Genomic DNA, 20,863 nt, shown 5'->3' on the forward strand with positions numbered 1-20,863 from the left:
GAAAGTGCTGTTCTAAGCAGCCTTGGTGAATTCCTGCAGTGCATCTTGCTTTTGGTACACACTGCGTCTACTGTGCGTCAGAGGGGGAGGGAGTGAATGTTTGTGGATGTGGTGCCAATCAAGCGGGCTGCTTTGTCCTGGATGGTGTCAAGCTTCTTCAGTGTTGTGGAAGCTGCACTCATCCAGGCAAGTAGGGAGCATTCCATCACACTCCTGGCTTGTGCCTTGTAGATGGTGGACAAACTTTGGGGAGTCAAGAGGCGTTTTACTCGTCGCAGGATTCCTAGCCGCCGACCTGCTCTTGTAGCCACAGTATTTATATGGCGAGTCCAGTTCAGTTTCTGGTCAATGATAACCCCCCAAATGTTGATAGTGGGGGATTCAGTGATGGTAATGCCTTTGAACATCAAGGGACGATGGTTAGATTCTCTCCTGTTGGAGAAGGTGATCGCCTGGCAGTTGTGTGGTGCGAATGTTACTTGCCACTTGCCAGCCCAAGTCTGGATATTGTCCAGGTTTTGCTGCATTTGGACATGGACTGCTTCAGTATCTGAGTCGTCACAAATGGTGCTGAACATTGTGCAATCGTATGCGAACATCCCCACTTCTGACCTTATGATGGTCATTGATGAAGCAGCTGAAAATGGTTGGGCCGAGGACAATACCCTGAGGAACTCCTGCATTGATGCCCTGGAACGCAGATGATTGACCTCCAACAACCACAACCATCTTCCTTTGTGCTAGGTATGACTCCAACTAGTGGAGAGTTTTCCCCGATTCTCATTGACTCCAGTTTTGCAAGGGCTCCGTGATGCCACGCTCGGTCAAATGCGGCCCTGAGGTCAAGGGCAGTCATTCTCACCTCACCTCGGGAATTCAGCTCTTTTGTCCATTTTTGAACCAAGGCTGTAATGAGATCAGGAGCTGAGTGACCTTGGCAGAACCCAAACTGGGCATCAGTGAGCAGGTTATTGCAAAGCAAGTTGATAGCACAGTTGATGACCCCTTCCATTACTTTACTGATGAGCAAGAGTAGACTGATGAAATAGTAATTGGCTGGGTTGGATTTGTCTTGCTTTTTGTGTACAGGACATACCTGGGCAATTTTCCACATAGCTGGGTAGATGCCAGTGCTGTAGCTATACTGGAACAGCTTGGCTAGGGCCGTGGCAAGTTCTGAATACTGAAGTCTTCAGTATTATTGCTGGAATATTGTCAGGCCCTATAGCCTTTACACTACCCAGTGCCTTCAACCGTTCCTTGATATCACGTGGAGTGAATTGAATTGGTTGAAGGCTGGCATTTGTGATGCTGGGGATCTCCAGAGGAGGCTGAGATGGATCAGCCACTTGGCACTTCTTGCTGAAGATTGTTGCAAATGCTTCAGCCTTATCTTTTGCACTGATATGCTGGGCTCCCCCAACATTGAGGGTGGGGATATTTGTGGAGCATCCTCCTCCAGTGAATTGTTTAATTGTCCACCAACATTCACGACTGGTAAGAGTTTCTGTTAGTAGGACAGATTCAAGGTTATTATCTTTAAAAACACCATCTGGTTTCTTACTGTATGACTGGAACAGTTGGCTCCGTGTATCAAGTGCAACTGTCCTGCCAAAGATCAGCCATGACCATATTGAATGGCGGAGCAACTCGACAGGCCATATGATCTACTCCTGCCCCTATTTCTTGTGATCTTGTGAAAACTTCACAATGTCAAAAGTATGTTAATGTAATTTCCCCTCTTCCTCAATGTGCTTCAACTAAGGATTTCTAGAAGAAATGTCATCAGACAGTTACAGTTTCTTTTCTACTTCCGCCCTCAATCCAAACATGTGCTAAGGTTAGTGGTATATTTTATTTTTGTGTGCCCACCAGATTGTCAACTTGCATTTGGGCTTATGAATAATGAAAGTTTCAAGCCCTCCATGGTATTGACTGTAAATTACTCAACCTACTTGGTTTCTGGGGTTGTTCAGCCACAGAATGCCCTTGCTGAATAATATTTCCTACCAACATTGGTTAAATTTTACTTGATTAAATAAACTGCCTGTAGTTTCTGGCCTTATCATGGCCATGCAATGAGTTAAAAGTCATGTTAAATCTGATAAACTACACAATACTACCAACGTCAGCTTATCAATATGAACATTTGAGTGCTTTCACAGAAATTAGCATTTGTCTTGTCGGTTAACAGAACAAAACTGTTGTGATGCAAATTGTGATGCTGACATGTGATTTATATTTGAGCGAATCTGGTATCTAATTGTCGCAAAGACAAGTTGAACCTGGATGGTATCACAGGTGTCTTTTTTAAAAGATATATAGGTTTACATTAATTACTCAATTGTTATATTATATATTAACCAGCAAATAGAAAGGTTGTATTGAAGTGAATGAGAGGTTGGAGTATACTAAAATGGTCACAGTTCTTTTATTATTTGTACTTACCTCATCCTCTTTCAAATAATTTCTTGTTGTGTTGTTGTTATTGTTCACATTGTCTTTATTGAGTTGACTTTCAAAACTTGACGTTGAATCTGACTCCAGTATGTTTGTTAGGTTTGCAACTGTCTCTGCATCATTTTCTTTATTAGGTCCATTAACCATGATGTGGTCACCTTGATCATACATACCAAAATCCGGTGTGTTCTCATTTTCCTCTTCTGATTCCTCCACTGCTGTAAACATCAGGTAAGTATTTTCCTGTTGGCTTAGCACTCTGTTTTCACCGTCATAAGTATCCAGAAGCTGAGGTGAGTCAAGTATCCCGGTGTCACAGACAACATCTTCTGCGAACCTGAAATCTGCATTATCAATCTGAATTGAATTCCTTTCCACATCATCAACTCGGCCTGAAAACTGTTCCAGCTCTTTCTGCTGTTTGACGTAGGCACTGTCTGTAATGGGGTCCGACAGACACCTGAAATAGTAATTGGAATTAACTGGCTCACTTTTAACCTCGTTGGCTACTACTGCATTTTGAGATGTCTTAATACCACTATATTTCTGCTCCCCAGATGTGTGTTGAATTCCTGCTTTACATCTGTTCAAGTCTTGTTGGATAGATGCTCTGCTGCTCTGGAACATCGGATCCCTCATAGTCTCTTCTAAGTCGCTTTCAGAGTTGCGTCGCCATAAGATATTATGTCGATGTTTACTGTTTTAAAGACAAAGAAGGTTATTACCCACAGGATCAATACTAGTAAAATATTGCTTAGTGATCTAATAAGAGGGGAAAACAAATCGTGCATTTATTTCACACTTTTCACAACCTCAAGTTGCCCCAAACAACTTTTGTAATGTAGGAAACATGGTAGCCAATTTGCATGCAGCAAGATCCCACAAATGTCACAGATAGTGACCAGATAATCTGCATTAGTGATGTTGGTTCAGGATAAATATTGGCCAGAAAATGGGCCTTCTCCTCTTTAAATAGCACCATGGGATCTTTTACACCCACCTCATTCAAAAGATGGTAACTCCAACAGTACAACACTCTCTCAGTATTGCACTAAAGTATCAGCGTAGATAAAGTGCTCTGGAGTAAGACTTGAACCTACAATCTTCTGTCTCAGAAGCAAGCATGCTATCACAAAGAAAAGGCTAACACCTTTCTAATTTAACACTAGTCTGTTTGGTTACCAATGGATGCTTCTGACCAGCTCAGAAGTGGTCAGCTGCTGCCACAAACAATTAACCAGATATTACTCTTTAACACTGACCCATGCTAAGTCAACAAACATTCTTGTCAAGCAAAGAAACAAAACAATATTGTACTAACAGTCCATGAGAGTTTAACTTCTGCATAGAAGTGTTTTGCCTCTCAAAAAGGAATTGCATGCGTCATTTTTACTTATGGAACTGTCAAATCATTCAAAAATCTTCAGGTTAAGTACCACTAACTTTATGTAGCCAGCCATATTTTGCTGCCTTGTTTCTAAACATTGCAAATCTAGCTTAAGTATAAAAGTAAAATACTACGGATGCTGGAATTCTGAAATAAAAACAAAAAATACTAGCAACATCTGTGGAAAGAGAAAGTGAGTTAATGTTTCATCAGAACTGCCTGCCTGACCTGCTGAGTATTTCCAATTTTTTCTGCTTTTATCTAGCTTAAGTAGTTGATTACTTTTCAGTGTTGACAGCTTGAATCCACTCAGCAGCAACTGCAGTGCCACTACTGGCATGAGGGTGTAATTATAGCATTGCAAACTGGCATTTTCTATTTTAAATGTTGATACAAGAATTGACAGTAGAAGTATAAAAATAGGGATAGACATTGCGATTTAAAGATGAGGAATGAATTACACCCATGCACCCTGGTCCAATTACCTCCCTCCCCTATACCCTACCTGGTCTTAATTCCCCACGTGCAACACCACAAGAAATCCAGTAGTATACCTTTGATTTTACTGACAAAGATAATTAAATTCTAACTAACTTAACATCCTTTTTAATTTTGTCTTTTTTTAAAACATTGAATGTTGATAAACGCAAGGAAACTGGCTAGAAGTTACTGAAGCCAACAGGGAGTTGCACACACAGTTGAAATTACATCACAATTGGATAAATGTGGGTTAACTAAGTGTTCTTGGATAAGGCTTAGCAATGGCCTAGTCTTTAGATATTAGTGGAGATCCCAGCCCTCAATTATAAGCAATTTTAAAAATTGTTGACAGGAGACCAGGGCTGCCTCCTTTTATCATGTTTCAAAGACTATTGGGCAAGTTAGCAATATGGATGAGACAAAATACAGCTTTACAACACTGAGATGGGAAAATAGTGAATCAAGTCAAAATTCCCAACATATTGAGGTCTCTGTCAAAATTGGACCACATAGGATCCTTACACGGAATGAGACAAAAAAAAAATCCAAGCGTAAATCAACCCATTTTAATTCCCAGCAACTAACTTAAGATTACCACATGTAAAGGCGTGCTGACAATACAAGAAAAGGTTCAGTTTTGCCAACACCATTATTATTATTACTATTTCAAGAAATATAATTACAACATTAACAACAAAAGTGGTCAAATAATGTCTCTAATGTATAGAAATGCCCTGAGGTGCTACATGGAGGCTTGAGCAAAAATTTCATTGGAAGTCTGAGCAACAAAGAAAGAAGGAAAATTGAGAAAATTAATTTAAATTCCATGTCTTTTTTTAGGCCAATGATCTCTTACTAGCATTCCTGGGTTTACTGCAGGTACATAAAGCTATGCTCAGTTAAAAATTGTTGATCATTACACAAATTACCCAGCCTTCCAAGTAATCTAAAACAAGCAGTGTAATTCCTTTGATGTCTGGAATTTAGTTATGCAAAAATAATCTTGGCAATCATAATACTCCCCCACAATTTATAAATTATTTTCCATTGCCTTAAATTTATTTTCACTGCCTTGCAATTTCTTACAAAGAATGCCCAAGTGCCCTCCTCATTTATCTTTCATCTCAATCTTTGTGTATGGGAAGAGCAGAGCAAAAAGACTCAAGATCAGATCTCCCCTCACTTTTGAATGAGGCGAAGCACCTTAGGACTTAATATTTTACAGCAATGTCATATGTGACAGTGTACTAACGATAATAACTAGATTTGGTTTGCTTCAGAAGTAGTTATTTACCTAGCATCTAAAATGCCTTCATATTCTGCCAACTGCCTCATGAACCCTGCATTTGGCTGTGCAACATTCCGTTTCTCCTTCACATATTTGTAGGCTTTCTCGAGTGACCACCTATATTCTTTCATTGCATATGCGATGACTGTTGATGCAGACCGGCTAACACCCATTTTGCAATGTACCAGACACTTGGAGTGATTTTTCCTGTGCGTAAAGAAAGATTAGAGAGCTAAAATAGTTGCATAAATACCTTGTTTGAAAAGCTAGAGAAAGCTTAGAATGGAAGTTAATGTACCGAAAGTGTCAAAAAGTACCAAATGAAGCATTAAATAACATTACATAAGAATTGCATCCTTTTCTGATCACTAATGAGCACTGAAGACTGGTTCTAACAATATTTCGAAGCCTTTATTATCATCTTGCTTATCTTTAGGATATTAACCCAATATATTAACACCAAATTATTTAAAATTAAAATATAAAAGTACATAAAGTTAGAAAAGGTCCTTTAAGACTACTTTTGACATACTTTCCAATGATCTCCAATTATTTCAGGAGGTTCACAACCAGAGTCAAAACACGCAGGAGGGGAAACAATTGAAATTTTTTCCTGAACTTAGAGACAAACAAGAACTGGATATTCACATTTACTAGCACAATATTGAAGTACACATGTATTCAGTCCTTAATGGCTGCATTTCGCATAGTCCCAAGTAAACTGAGCTACAGTATTCTCTATTAGATTGCCTATGTCTATACAGTAGACTCCAATTATGAGATATAATTTTGTCCAGAAAGTCTGATAACTGGAACAAACCACATCCATTTAAATCTGTTTACAGCCATAAACATTTGTTTGGTTTAACTGGACAAGATAATTGCTTTGGCTAGCCAAACTTCATACATGCTCCCCATCCCACCTCCTCCCCAACTTCTCTCCAGGCTACAAGTCTCCACAGTCTATCAGATCTAATATTTCCAATTATAATAGCTATCAAACATATGGGATAAATTGGGTCCAATGGGATTTTGCTTTAAGTGGTTTACACTATACTTGCTTGCCTCTATTTATATCTTAGTAATTTAAAACATTAAATATATACAAGTCAGAAAATCAAGGTAGGAACAATAGAAGATCAAAGAATCCACTCCAAAGTTCAAGAATTCTTCAGATTATTTTCCCGAGTATTAGTATGAAGTCCATACCCTTACACATTGTATTCAATCAAGAATCCATTGATGGTCTTTTTGAACACTGAAGCTAAAAGTATTCACCATGCTAAGTAGTAGTCTTAAGGACTTAGACTTAAGAATGAAGTTATTGCTCCTCCATCCACAATAAGGAAAAGGTATTCTCACCTAATTATGCATTTGGATCTGTTATCATAGCTCCTCAATCAGCTATGTTTCAAATTCTGTGGTTATAAGAACATCTGAAATAGGAGGAGTAGGCCATTCAGCCCTTCAATCCAGCTCCACATTCCAATAAAACCACAGCTTATCTTCTATCTCAACTCCATTTTCCTGCACTATCCCTTTTTGCCTTGAATCTCAATGATTACAGCAACAGGAGGGTGATATTTGGCCTGTTGAGCCCGTGTGGCCTGCTGCAAGAGCAATTTATTTAGTCCTACTTCCCAGCCCTTCCCCCGTAGCCCCGCAAATTATTGCCCCTCAGGTACTTATTCATTTCCCTTTTCAAAGACACAACTGAAACTGCCACCAATACCCATTCCAGATTGTAACTACTTGCTATGTCAAAATGTTTTCCCTCATGTTGCCTTTGGTTCTTTTGCCAATTAGCTTAAATCTGTGTCGTGTCAGTCAAACAAATTAAAATACAACTGCCCAAAATTTGCCCTCCTTGATGTTGCTGACTCAGATGTGTGTTTGCTCAAGTCATCTAGTGACAGTTAATTGGCACCTCCAAACTTATTCACACCACACTTTCAATTAATGTCTCTCTACACGTGCTCAAGCGAATCCCAAATTAATGTTCACCACCTGCATACAATTAAACACGATTAGTAACAATTAATACACTGGTTTGCAACCTTGTTGTCAAAGGGAATAGTTTCTCCCTATCTACTCTGTTTAGACCCCTCATGATTTTGAATACCTTTATCAAATCTCCTCATATCCTTCACCTCGAAGGAGAACAACCCCAGCTCCTTCAACCTATCAATGCAACTGATGTCCTTCATCCCTGGAACCATTCTCATAGAAAATAAGAGCAGGAGAAGATCATTCAGCCCTTTGAGCCTACTCTTCCATTCAATGTAGTCATAGCTGATCCTCTCTCCCAACACCATACTCCAGCTCTCTCCCAAAACCCCTTGATGTCTTTAGTGTCCAGAAATCTATTTCCTTCTTAAATATAATCAGTGACTTGGCTTCCACAGCCTTCTCTGGCAGAGAATTCCAGAGGTTCACCACCCTCTGAGTGAAGAAAGTTCTCCTTATCTCAGCCCTGAATGGCCTACCCCGTATCCTCAGACTGTGACCCCTTGTTCTAGACCCCCAGCCAGAGGAAATATCCTCCCTGCATCCAGTCTGTCCAGGCCTGTCAGAATTTTATACGTTCCAATAAGATCCTCTTTTATTCTTCTAAACTCTAGTAAATACCAGCCAAGTCGACCCAATCTCTCCTCGTACGACAATCCTGCCATCCCAGGAATCAGTCTGGTGAACTTTCGCTGCACTCCCTCTATGGCAAGTATATCCTTTGAGGTAAGGAGACCAAAACTGCACACAGTATTCCAGGGGCAGGACTTTACCGTCAGTGAGTGGGGGCGGAGCCTGCTCACTGACACGTAAAATGGTGTGCGGTGACGTCGGGCGGAACTCCCGACGTCACCATGCCCCATTTAAATTTTCAGGTAGGCAGGGACGCAGCGAAATCAGCTGCACGCCTGCCGACCTGTCAATGGCCAATTGAGGCCATTGGCAGAGTCAATTAAGTAATTAAAGGACCTGCTCGTCCAACCTTAAGGTTGGCGGGCAGGCCAGAAACCCCGGCGGGAATTAGAAAAAGCATGATGCCTCATCCACAGGTGGGATGAGGTTTCCTGCAGGTTTTAAAAAAATTTAATAAAGGTTTTGTAAAAATTATGGACATGTCCCAACTCATGTGACATTGTCACATGAGGGAACATGTTAGGGAAATTTTATCATTCTACATTTAGCTATTTTACATTCAGAGCCGATCTCCCTGAAGCAGCACTCAGCCTCAGGAAGATGAGTGCGCTCTTTCGTGCGCATGCGCGAAAGAGCGCACACTGGATTTTGGGACTCCACCCCGCCTGCACAGAGAGCGCACAGTGCTTCTGTGCCGACGTCACACTGGGCGGGCCTTATTTGGCCCGCCCACGTAAAATGGCGCTGCACCCCCGATCAGGGGCGAGGATCGGAAGTGCGCCTGTGTGCGCCCGCCCTTCAACTTCACCCCCGACTGGGGGAAAATCCTGCCCCAGGTGTGGTCTCACCAAGGCCCTGTACAGCTGCATTAAGACATCCTTGCTCCTATACTCAAATCCCCTTGCAATGAAGGCCAACATACCATTTGCTTTCCTAGCTGCTAACTGTACTTGCATGCTTGCTTTCAGTTACTGGTGGACAAGGACACCCAGGTCCCTTTGTACATCAACATTTCCAAATCTATCGCCATTTAAATAATACTCTGCCATTCTGTTATTCCTACTGAAGTGGATAACTTCGCACTTATCCACGTTATACTGCATCTGCCATGTATTTGCCCACTCGCTCAATTTGTCTAAATTGCCTGGAAGCCTCTTTACATTCTCACCGTCACTCACATTCCCACCTAGTTTTGTGTCATCAGCAAACTTCTAAATATTACATTTGGTTCCCTCATCTAAATCATTGATATATATTGTGAATAACTGGGGTCCAAGCAATGATCCCTGTGGTACCCCACTAGTCACCGCCTGCTACTCCGAAAAAGACCCATTTATTCCTTGGCTCAGTCTCTCAACCAATTCTCAATCCATGCCAATATATTACCCCCAATCCCATGTGCTTTAATTTTGCACACTAACCTCTTATGTGGGACTTTATCAAAAGCTTTTGGAAAATCCAAATACACCGCATCCACTGGTTCTCCCTTATCTATTCTACTAGTTACGTCCTCAAAAAACTCCAGCAGGTTTGTTGAACACAATTTCCCTTTCATAAATCCATGTTGACTTTGTCTAATCCCGTTGGTATTTTCGAAGTGTTCTGATATCACATCCTTTATGATAGTCTCTAGCATTTTCCCTACGACTGATGTTAGGCTAACCGGTTTGTAATTCCCTGTTTTCGCCCTCTCTCCTTTTTAAAAATAGTGGGGTTACACTTGCTGCCTTCCAATCTGTTGGGACTGTTCCAGAATCTACAAAAGATGAAGATTATTTTGGAAGATGACAACCAACGTATCCACTATTTCCATGGCCACCTCCTTTAGTACTCTGGGATGTAGATTATCACGCCCAGAGCATTTATCAGCTTTCAGTCCCAATAATTTCTCCAGCACTAATTGTTTTTTTTTGACTAATGCTAATTTCCTTCAAATCCTCCTTCTCACAAGATGGTTGGTTCCCTAGCATTTCTGGCACGTTATTAGTGTCTTATTCTGTGAAGACAGAACTAAAGTAGTTGTTTAATTGCTCTGCCATTTCCTTGTTCTCCATTATAAATTCTCCCGTTTTGGACTGTAAGGGACCTACATTTGCATTCACTAATCTTTTTCTTTTTACATACTGATAGAAACTTTTACAGTCCGCTTTTATGTTCCTTGCAAGTTTACTCTGATACTCTATTTTTTCCCTATTAATCAATCTCTTGGTCCACCTTTGCTGAATTCTAAACTGCAATCAATCCTTGGGCTCTCCTTTTCTAGCAACTTTATATGGCTCCTCTTTGGATCCAATACTATCCTTAATTTATTTTGTTAACCATGGTTGGGCTGCTTTACCTGTTGTGTTTTTGACCAGAAAGGAATGTATAACTGTTGCAATGCATGCATTCGTTCCTTAAATATTAGTAATTGCCTATCCACCATCATGCCTTTAAATGATGTTCCCCAATCTATCATAGCCAACTCACCCCTCATACCTTCGTAGTTCCTTTGTTTAGATTTAGGACCCTCGTTTTATATTGGACTACTTAACTTTCCATCCTAATGAAGAATTCTATCATATTATGATCAATCTTCCCTAAAGGACCCCGCACAACAAGATTATTGATTATCCACTTCTCATTGCACAAAACCAAATCTAGGATAGCCCGTTCCCTAGATGGTTCCACAACATACTGTCTAAAAAAAATTCTCTCTTATGCAATCCAGGAATTCATATGCCACGGTATTATTGCTAATTTGGTTTGCCCAGTGTATATGTAGATTAAAGTCACCCGTTATTACTGTAGCACCATTGTTACATGCATCTCTAATTTCCTGCTTAATGTCATCCCCTACCTTACCACTACTGTTTGGATGCCTATAGACAATCCCCACTAATGTTTCTGTCCCTTATTGCTTCTAAGCTCCACATAGACGGATTCAACATCTAGATTTTCTGACTCAAATCCTTTCTCACTATTGTACTGATTTCATCCTTAACTAACAACGCCACTCCACCTCCTTTTCCTTTTTGCCTGTCCTTCCTAAATATCGAATACCCTTGGATATTCAGTTCCCAGTCTTGGTCACCCTGCAGCCATGTCTCTGTAATCGCAATCATATCGTACCGGTTCACATCTATTTGTGGTGTTAATTTATTACAAATGCTTTGTGCATTCAGACACAGTGACTTTAGATTTGTCGTCATAACATTTTTACACACCTTTTTTTGTACTGTGGCCCTATTTGCTGCTTGCCCTCACTTCATCTGCCTTCCACTTTTACTTTCTACTTTTCTGTCCTTTTTTATCTTTGTTTCCCTCTCTTGTGTCTCCCCTTTCAAGTTCCCATCCTCCTGTCATTCTCGTTTGAACCCACCCCCACAATACTAGTGAAGACCCTGCAATGATATTGGTCCCAGTCCTGCTGGGGTGCAACCCCCCATCCAGTTTGCACAGGTTCCATCTTTCCCAGAATCGGTCCCAATGCCTCAGGAATCTAAATCCGTCCGTTCTTTACCATCTCTCCAGCCGTGCATTCATCTGGTCTAGTCTCCTATTCTGGATTTCGTTAGCACGTGGCACTGGAAGTAATCCTGAAATTAATACCTTGAAGGTCCTACTTTTTAATTTATTTCTTAGCTCCCTATATTCTGCTTGTAGGACCTGATCCCTCTTTTCACCTATGTCGTTGGTACTGATATGGACCACGGCCTCTGGTTATTCACTCTACCCCTTCAGAATGTCCTACAGCCAGTGACATCATTAACTCTGGCTCCAGGGAGGCCACATACCATCCTGGTGTCACATCTGCGGCTGCAGAAACATCTATCTTTCCCCTTATGATAGAATTCCCTATCACCATTGATCTCCCACTCTTTTCCCTCCCCGTGTGGCTGGGCCACTTGTGGTGCCATGGGGCTCTTGCTGCATTCCGCCGAGAAACAATCTCCCCCAGCAGTATCCAAAATGGAAAATCTGTTAGAGAGGGAGATGGACCCAGGAAACTCCTGCACTACCTGCCTAATGCTTTTACTCTGTCTGGCAGTCACCCATTCTCTTTCTGCCTGTGCACTCTTTACCTGTGGTGTGACCACCTCACTGTACGTGCTATCCATGAAGATTTCATACTGGCAAATGTTCCACCGTGACTCCAGCCGCAATCCAGCTCGAAAACGCAAATTTTGAGTAGCTGCAGCTGGAGACTGTTCCTGCACACGTGGTCACCCTGGACACTGGAAGTCTCCCTGATTTCCCACATCGCGCAGGAGCATTCCAAGTGGATGAGCTGCCCTGCCATGACTTACCCTTAAATTACTCCCTTAAATCTTACTTCCTCTGGTTTAAAGAATATTAAATATATACTAGGGACCTTACTTTACTTCTTATACTTCAAACACTACTTAATCTAAATTAATCTCATAATGAAGGCAACCTTGCTGTTACCAATAAATTGTACCAGTATTAAAAGATAAATAAGCAAAACAAGTAAAATAAGTAAAATACTCACCTAAGACATCACACTTGACTTTCGCCAAATCTGGTCGGTCCACTGAGATGCACACCAGGAGCAGTGGCAGCAGGTGGCTCTTTTAACCTCCCGGTTCCGTGCTCAGTCTTGCTCTTTCTCTATTACCCTCCGGGCTCCGCTCTCAGACTCGCTCTTTCTCGTGCTCTTTTACGCTCCCGGCTCCGCTCTCAGTCTCGCTCTTTCTCGTGCTCTTTTACGCTCCCGGCTCCGCTCTCAGTCTCGCTCTTTCTCGAGTTCTTTTATCTTCCCGGCTCAGCACCCTCTACAATGCCTTCATATTCTTCTGAAAGTGTGCTGTCCAGAACTGGACACAATTCTTTGGATGAGGCTAAACCACTATTTTATGCATGTTCATTATAACTGGCTTGCGTTTGTACTCTATGCCTCTACTGATGCCCTTAGTATCCAAAAATCTGTTGATCTTGGTCTTGAATATACTCAACGACTGATCATCCACAGCTCTCTAGGGTAGAGAATTCCAAAGATTCATAATCCTTTGTGCGAAAAATAATTCTCCTCATCTCTCTAAATGGCCAATCCATATTTTGAGTCTGTTGGACCTTGTTCTGGACTCCCCATCCAGGACAAACATATTCCGTCATCCACCTTATAAAATTCTGAATGGGCTTGACATGTTTCGGTGAATCCACTTCTCATTCATCTAAGCTCTGGGGAATATATGTCTGGTCTACTCACTCAATCTTTCCTCACAGGACAATCCCCCATCCCAGGCATCAGTCAAATGAACATTTTGTTGCATTCCCTTTTAGGCAAGTACATCCTTCTTTAGGTAAGGAGACCAGAACTGTACACAGTATTCCAAGTGTGATTTTTAATTCATTTACAGCATGTAGGCATCACTGGCTGGGTCAGCATTTATTGTCCATCCCTAATTGCCCTTGAGAAGGTGGTGGTGAGCTGCCTTCTTGAACCACTGCAGTCCACATGGTGTAGGTACACCAACAGTGCTGTTAGGGAGGGAGTTCCAGGATTTTGACCCAGTGACAGTGAAGGAATGGCGATATATTTCCAAGTCAGGATGGTGAGTCACGTGAAGGGGAACTTCCAGGTGGTGGTGTTCCCATCTATCTGCAGCCCTTGTCCTTCTAGATGGTAGTGGTCGTGGGTTTGGAAGATGCTACTTAAGGAGCCTTGGTGAGTTTCTGCAGTGCATCTTCTGGATGGTACACATTGCTGCCACAGTCCGTCAGTGGTGGAGGGAGTAAATGTTTGTGGAAGGGCAATCAAGTGGACTGCTTTGTCCTGGAAGGTGTCGATCCTCTTGAGTGCTATTGGAGCTTCGCTCATCCAAGCAAGTGGAGAGTATTCCATCACGCTCCTGACGCGTGCTTGTCGATGGTGGACAGGCTTTGGGGAGGCAAGTGGTGAGTTACTTCTCGCAGGATTCCTAGCCTCTGACCTACTCTTGGAGCCACAGAACTTATATGGCTAGTCTAGTTCAGTTTCTGGTCAATGGTAACCCCCCAGGGTGTTGATAGTGGGGGATTCAGTGATGATAATACCACTGAATGTCAAGGGGCAATGGTTAGATTCTCTCATGTTGGAGATGGTCACTACCTGGCACTTGTGTGGTGTGAATGTTACTTGCCACTTGTCAGCCCAAGCCTGGATATTGTCCAGGTCTTGCTGCATTTGGACATGGACTGCTTCAGTATCTGAGGAGTTGTGAATAGTGCTGAATATTGTGCAATTATCAGCACACATCCCCACTTCTGACCTTATGGTGGGAAGATCACTGAAGCAGCTGAAGATGGTTGGGCCTAGGAGAGTATCCTGGGGAACTCACCAAGGGTCTATATAATTGCAGTAAGACTTCTTTACACTTATGCTCCAATCCTTTAGTGTTAAGGACTAACATAATGGCCCAGATCTTCTGGTCTCCAGATTGTTGGAGACCGAACGTATGACCCAAGATGCACGTTGGAACCTTGCGGAAGATCTGATGTGCTGACTTCCGTGGGAATTGCCAGGCAAATTTCAGCTTCCTAAGGACAATCCCACTGCTCCCTGGGACCCTTTGTGAAAGTCTCCGACCCTTGGCTAGAGTCAGACATTGGTTTGTTCTGCAGCACTTACCTGAATAGTTATCCAGGAAATGTTAGACAGAAAAATTCTAATCTAACTCCTGGGTGACCCCACGCCGATCACCCAACCACCCCTTGGCCATCCTCCCGATCCGACAACCCCTCAACCCACCTGCCGCCCTACCTACCTGCCTCACCTAACCTAGCCAGTTACTCATTCAGCCACTCACCCATTCACTAACATTCAAGTTGGACCTTTAAACATACTACAAGGCAGCTAGTGCCATAAAAAAGCATGCATATCCTATCATCCCCCCATATGCTACAATGCTGTGATGGAGTTTTCTCGAGGGACACCATGCCCTGCATTTCTTGAAAAGCTGGGCTCAGAAGACCTGGCAAGGAATGCGGAGCTGTGATGAGGCTTGGAAAAGTTAGAGCAGAGCAACAACTGAACGACGATTGCCATTTGAAGATCCAGGCCAATTTTTTTCCTAACTGCTTGCTGTTCCTGCACGTTAACTTTCTGTATTTTGTATAAAAGACAACTGGGTCCCTCTGAATACCAATAATTCCTAGTCTCTCAAGATTTAAAAAAATATTCTTCTTTCCTAATTTTCCTACCAAAGGGATAACTTCACAATTCTCCACATTCCACTAATCCAAAATTGATCGTTTATTCCTACCTCTTGTCTGTTAATCACTTCTAAATTTATGCTAATATATTTTCCTTATTATTATCCCATAAGCCTAATTTTATATAATTTTAATAATAACCTCTTGTGGCACCTTACTGAACGTTTTTGGAATTCCACATACACTACATTTCCCCCTTGTCTACCATGCTAGTTATATCCTCGAGAAAACTGAGGAATTTGTCAAACACTATTTTCTTTCATAAATCTGTGTTGACTCTGCTTAATCATATTATGATTTTCTTAATGCCTTGTTACCACATCCCTCATAATTGACTCCAGCATTTTCACGACTACTTATGTCAGGTTAATTGGCCTATAGTTTCAGTTTTCTGCCTCCCTCCTTTCCTGAATAACAGGGTGATGTTTGCTCCCTTCCAATCTGTGGTAAGCAATCTAAATTCTAGAGAATTCTGGAAGATCAAAACAATGCATCCACTATCTCTGTAGCCACCTTTATTAAGGCCCTGGGATATAGGCCATCAGGTCCAAAGGATTTGTTGGCTTTTCATCCTCTTAATTTCTCCAGTATTATTTCTTTCTTTATACTAATTCCTTTAAGATCACCATTCTCACCAGACCCTTGGTTCCCCACTATTTACAGAACATTTTCTCTTCTACCATAAAGGTAGATACAAAGTGTCGAACATCTCTGCCGTTTTCTTATTCCCCATTTTAAATTCTCCTGTCTCTGCCCATAAAGGACCCACGTTTTATTTTGCTAATCTCTTCCTTTACTTATTTGTAAGAGCACTTACAATCTGTTTTTATTTCTCTTGCTAGATTACTCTCATAATGTATTTTCTCTCCATCAATTTCTTGGTCATCCTTTGCTGAATTCTAAAATCCTTTCAATCCTCAGGTTCTCTTCACTTTGGGCAACAGTATCAGCTTCTTCCTTTAATCTAATATTATCTTTAATTTCAAGTTAGCCATGGTTGGACCATTTTTCTCAGGTCTTTAATTACATAAGGGAATGTATATTCATTGCATTACCGTATTCATTACACTAGATTACTGATGGGTTCTGAATTTGCTTTAGCGCACACACCATCAACTCACAGGTTCACTAAATATTTGACTCTGGAGGCTCAGCTAATGTAATCAAATGATCATTTTGCCCACATGGAAAACTAGTTTACAAAGCAGAATGTTCCTCTACCTACTTGGCTTTTGTTATGAAGTTATATGTGTCATTCCAATATGCCAGTAGGTCTGTAGCATCTTCGTCAAACACCCGTACATTGTGATAGCAGAACATTCCTGGAAAGAAGTTATCTATTTCTCTGGTTACATTTAAGATGTAACCAACACTGTAAGAGACCAGGAAAATTGCATTGAGAAATTTCTTGACAATCATTTTTTTTAAGCAGTGTTAATGAAGGACAACCCACTAAAATGCATGTACTTAGTAAACACAGCATGATAATAAACAAAACTGTGACATATTTCAAAATATTGGTTCCTTGTCATGGCAATGTTCAGTTTCTCTGATGCAGAAATGGGTCAAGGCCCCATCAGGGTAGTACTCAGAAAGCTGTGACCTCCTGCATCACAGGAGTGAGTTAGCTAATCTCAACATTGGGCAGCTGTTTGGAGTCCTGCACTTGACCTCAAGCACCCTATACTATTGAGGGAGGAAAATAAGTCTAGAATCCCCACAAAGAGTGAGAGTAATATAAATAAAATTTCATGTGGATGGCCCCGTCATATATTTCAGAGTTAACCTTTATATTGCTCATGTGATATTCTTGTGTGAGACCCAAAACTGAGTGACATAGATTGTTTATGATCTCCTATACTGGCCTAGTAAGCCGCTCCCATATTGGTACGATGATGGGGGAAGATGGTGGTGTAATGGTATTGTCAATGGACTACTAATCCAGCGGCCTAGGCCAGTACCCTGGGGACAGGGGTTCAAATCACACCACGGCACCTGATGGGATTTAAATTCAATAAAAAATAATTGGAATTGAGAGATAGTCTCAGTAATGGTGACCATGAAACTATCATTGATTGTTGTAAAAACCCATCTGGTTCACTAATGTCCTTTAGGGAAGGAAATCTGCTGTCCTTACCTGGTCTGGCCTACATGTGACTCCAGATCCACAGCAATGTGGTTGAATCTTAACTGCCTTCTGAAATGGCCCAGTAAGCCACTCAGTTCAAGGCCAATGAGGTATGGGCAACAAATGCTGGCCTTGCCAGCAACATCCACATCCCATAAAAGAATAAAAAAATGTGTAGATTTGTGGGCGTTATCGTGCCACTGATTCCCTTTCGTTCTGTAATGTCAGTCAACAAAAGAATAGTTTTATGAGCTAACAGTAGCAATTAGAGAAATGAAATATTAAAAAAAACATACTGTTGTAATTATTTTGTCCTTACCCTGTGCTTTGAAGTTCTTCCAAGTTTGAAGCATTCCACTCTGAACCCTAAAATGGCAATGATTATAATCACTCTCTGGCACAGAAGTTTTGAAAACTGACCTTTAAATATTGTAATTTTCACTATGCCAGTTACACTATTACCTCTGTCATGAAGCTATGCAGCTTTATTTTTGAAAATATGATTTAAACTTTCAATTGACTGGAAATTTTGCAATTTGAAATGAGACACAACAAACTACTTAAAAATGCAAGGCCACCATCCAAGGTGAAGGTGTAGAAAACAAACAAGTCACCCTCACGGGAGTATGAAGAAAGAGACATTAAAATGCAATGTGCTGGATATTGAAAAAGTGGCTGCCACAGACAGACCTATGGAATCCTGGGCTTTATAAATCAGGCGCATAAAGTGTAAAAGCAAGGAACTTACGATAAACCTGTATAAAACAATGGCTCCGTCCAGTTCTGGGCACCACGCTTTAGGAAGGCCGAGAAGGCATTAGAGTGTGATCTTGGTGTGCAGGAAACAATTTCAAAGTTTGCAGACGAAACAAAACTTGGGGGAATTGTAAACTGTGAGGAGGACAGCGTAGAACTTCAAAAGAACATTCACACATTGGTAGAGTGGACAGATAGGTGGCAGATGAAGTTCAATACAGAGAAGTATGAGGTGATACACTTTGGTAGAAAGAAAATGGAGGGACAGTATAAAATAAAGGATACTATTCTAAAGGGTGTCCAGGAGCAGAGAGACCTGGGTGTATATGCACAAAAGTCATTAATGGTGGCAGGACAGATAGAGAGAGCTGTTTTTAAAGCATACAGTATTCTAGGCTTCCTTAATAAGGGCATAGAGTACAAGAGCAGGGAAGTTTTGATGAACTTATATAAGACACTGGTTAGACTTCAGCTGGAGTATTGTGTACAGTTCTGGGCGCCATACTATAAGGATATGAACGCATTGGAGAGAGTGCAGAAGAGGTTTACGAGAATTGTTCCAGGGATAAGACACTTCAGTTATGAGGAAAGATTGGAGAACCTGGGACCGTTTTCATTAGAGAGGAGAAGGCCGAGAGGAGACTTGATAGAAGTTTTCAAAACCATGAGGGGTCTGGACAGAGTAGATAGGGAGAAACTGTTTCCACTTGTAATCGGATCAAGAACCAGAGGGCACAGTTTTAAAGTGTTTTGCAAAAGAAGAAAATGCGAAGTGAGAATTTTTTTCCCCACACAGCGAGTATTTAGGGTTTTGAATGCACTGCCTGGAAGTGTGGTGGAGGCAGCTTCAATTGCGGCATTCAAAAGGGCATTGGATGATTGTTTAAATAGAAACAACATGCAGGGTTACAAGGAAAAGGCAAGAGATTGGCACTAAATTAAAATGCTCAGAGAACCAGTGCAGACACGATGGGCCAAATGGCCTCCTTCCGCACAGTAACAATTCTGTGATTCTATGTGTGCAGAAAAGGTTCTCAAGAATGTAGAAGCTGGGTTGTTCTGCTTGGAGATAAGATGATTAAGAGAAGATTTGATAGAAGATCTCAAGATCTAAAGGGGCCTAGACAGAGTGGATAGGGAGAAACTGCTCCTGATGGCGGAAGGATCAAGAACCAGAGGACACTGATTTAAGGTGACTGGCAAAAGAAGCATCAGAGACATGAGAAAAAACACTTTTTTTTTTACACAGTGAGTGGTAAGAATTTGGAACGCATTGCTCTAGTGTAGTGGAGGCAGATTGAATCAAAGTCTTCAGAAGAGCACTGGATAATTATCTTAAGAGAAAAAAATTGCAGGGCTACAGGGAAAAGGGAGTGGGACTAGCTGAGTTGGTCTTGCAGAAAATCAGCACGAACACGATGGGCTGAATAGTCTGCTTTTGTACTGTAGCCATTCTATGATATTCCTCATTATAGTTCCCTTCAATAACTGTAGATTCAAGGACCGACTTCACAAATGGGCATTACTTGTCAACTGCAGTGTTAGCTGATTGGGAAACTGTGCAAATGCAATTTCCGGACCTGTGCCATTTCTCGCAGCAAATGCCTAATCCCAGAGTCAGCCCTCAACTTTCCTCCTGTTTAATTTTCCTATATCACCAACCTTCCCACACCTTGGCAGCCACCTCGGAAAGGCCACCATTGATGAGGAGATCCAACACTGATCAGCTGCGCCAGCTCAGCCTTCTACAAACTATGGCAGTGAGTGTTTGACAACAGAGACATCCACAAGTCAACATAAGTCCTAATGTACTCCTGTAATGCAATGGGACATGGTCTTTGTATTAGCAACACATAAGAGCCTCCACCATATCCTCCAGGTTCAATGGGAGGACAGTTGAACAAACAATAGTGTCCTTCTTGAAGCCAGCTCACAAGCATTTAGGCAAAACTCCTGCAAAATCAACTTCAATGGACTGGACACCATGTCCAGATGGCAGAAAACAGTCTTCCCAAACAGGTCCTATTTTCTCAACTCTCAAATGAGTAATGTTCTGGGGAGGAGAAAGAAAATGCTTCAAAGATACTCTAAAGCTCTCCCTGAAGTGTGGCACTATTGACATTAATGGCTGGGAGGAGCTTGCTACTAATCATTCAGAATGGCGACAAATTATCTATCAAGCTGCATCATGTTTTGAGTCACAAAGTCTTAATGATGAGGCAGAGCAGCAGAAGTAGTAAAGCAAACAAATCCTGCACTCTGGATCCCACTGCCTCGTGGGACGTCCTGCCCCATGTACCAACGATCTGTGGGTCGAGAATCGACCAATTCAGTCACATGAAAATCCATGGCAGAAATTTGCGACCGAGTAGATGTCATCCTCAAATCGAGGCACAGCCATCGATGATCGCCAACCTGACCATCAAGACACTAGAAGTACAAGTGGGTATTTGCTTGTTTGAATTTTCCCTTGTACAAAGCCATCATCCTAACTGATCAACACAGGGTATGCCCACTACATCACTACCAG

At 41.6% G+C, this 20,863-nt stretch overlaps 1 protein-coding gene across 1 annotated transcript in view; it reads right to left on the reverse strand.

Moving 5' to 3' along the window:
• LOC144687862 (protein phosphatase Slingshot homolog 1-like) overlaps positions 1–20,863 on the reverse strand; it is a 123,106-nt gene that overhangs the window by 18,367 nt on the left and 83,876 nt on the right. The window contains exons 11-14 of the mRNA XM_078554412.1: positions 17,897–17,943; positions 16,675–16,821; positions 5,622–5,822; positions 2,449–3,157 (exon numbers count right to left, since the gene is read on the reverse strand). Coding sequence (XP_078410538.1) covers positions 2,449–3,157; positions 5,622–5,822; positions 16,675–16,821; positions 17,897–17,943 — 1,104 coding nt within the window. The remainder of the gene's footprint in view (positions 1–2,448; positions 3,158–5,621; positions 5,823–16,674; positions 16,822–17,896; positions 17,944–20,863) is intronic.

This window comes from Cetorhinus maximus, chromosome 12 (assembly GCF_964194155.1).
Source record: "Cetorhinus maximus chromosome 12, sCetMax3.hap1.1, whole genome shotgun sequence".
Taxonomy (NCBI): domain Eukaryota; kingdom Metazoa; phylum Chordata; class Chondrichthyes; order Lamniformes; family Cetorhinidae; genus Cetorhinus; species Cetorhinus maximus.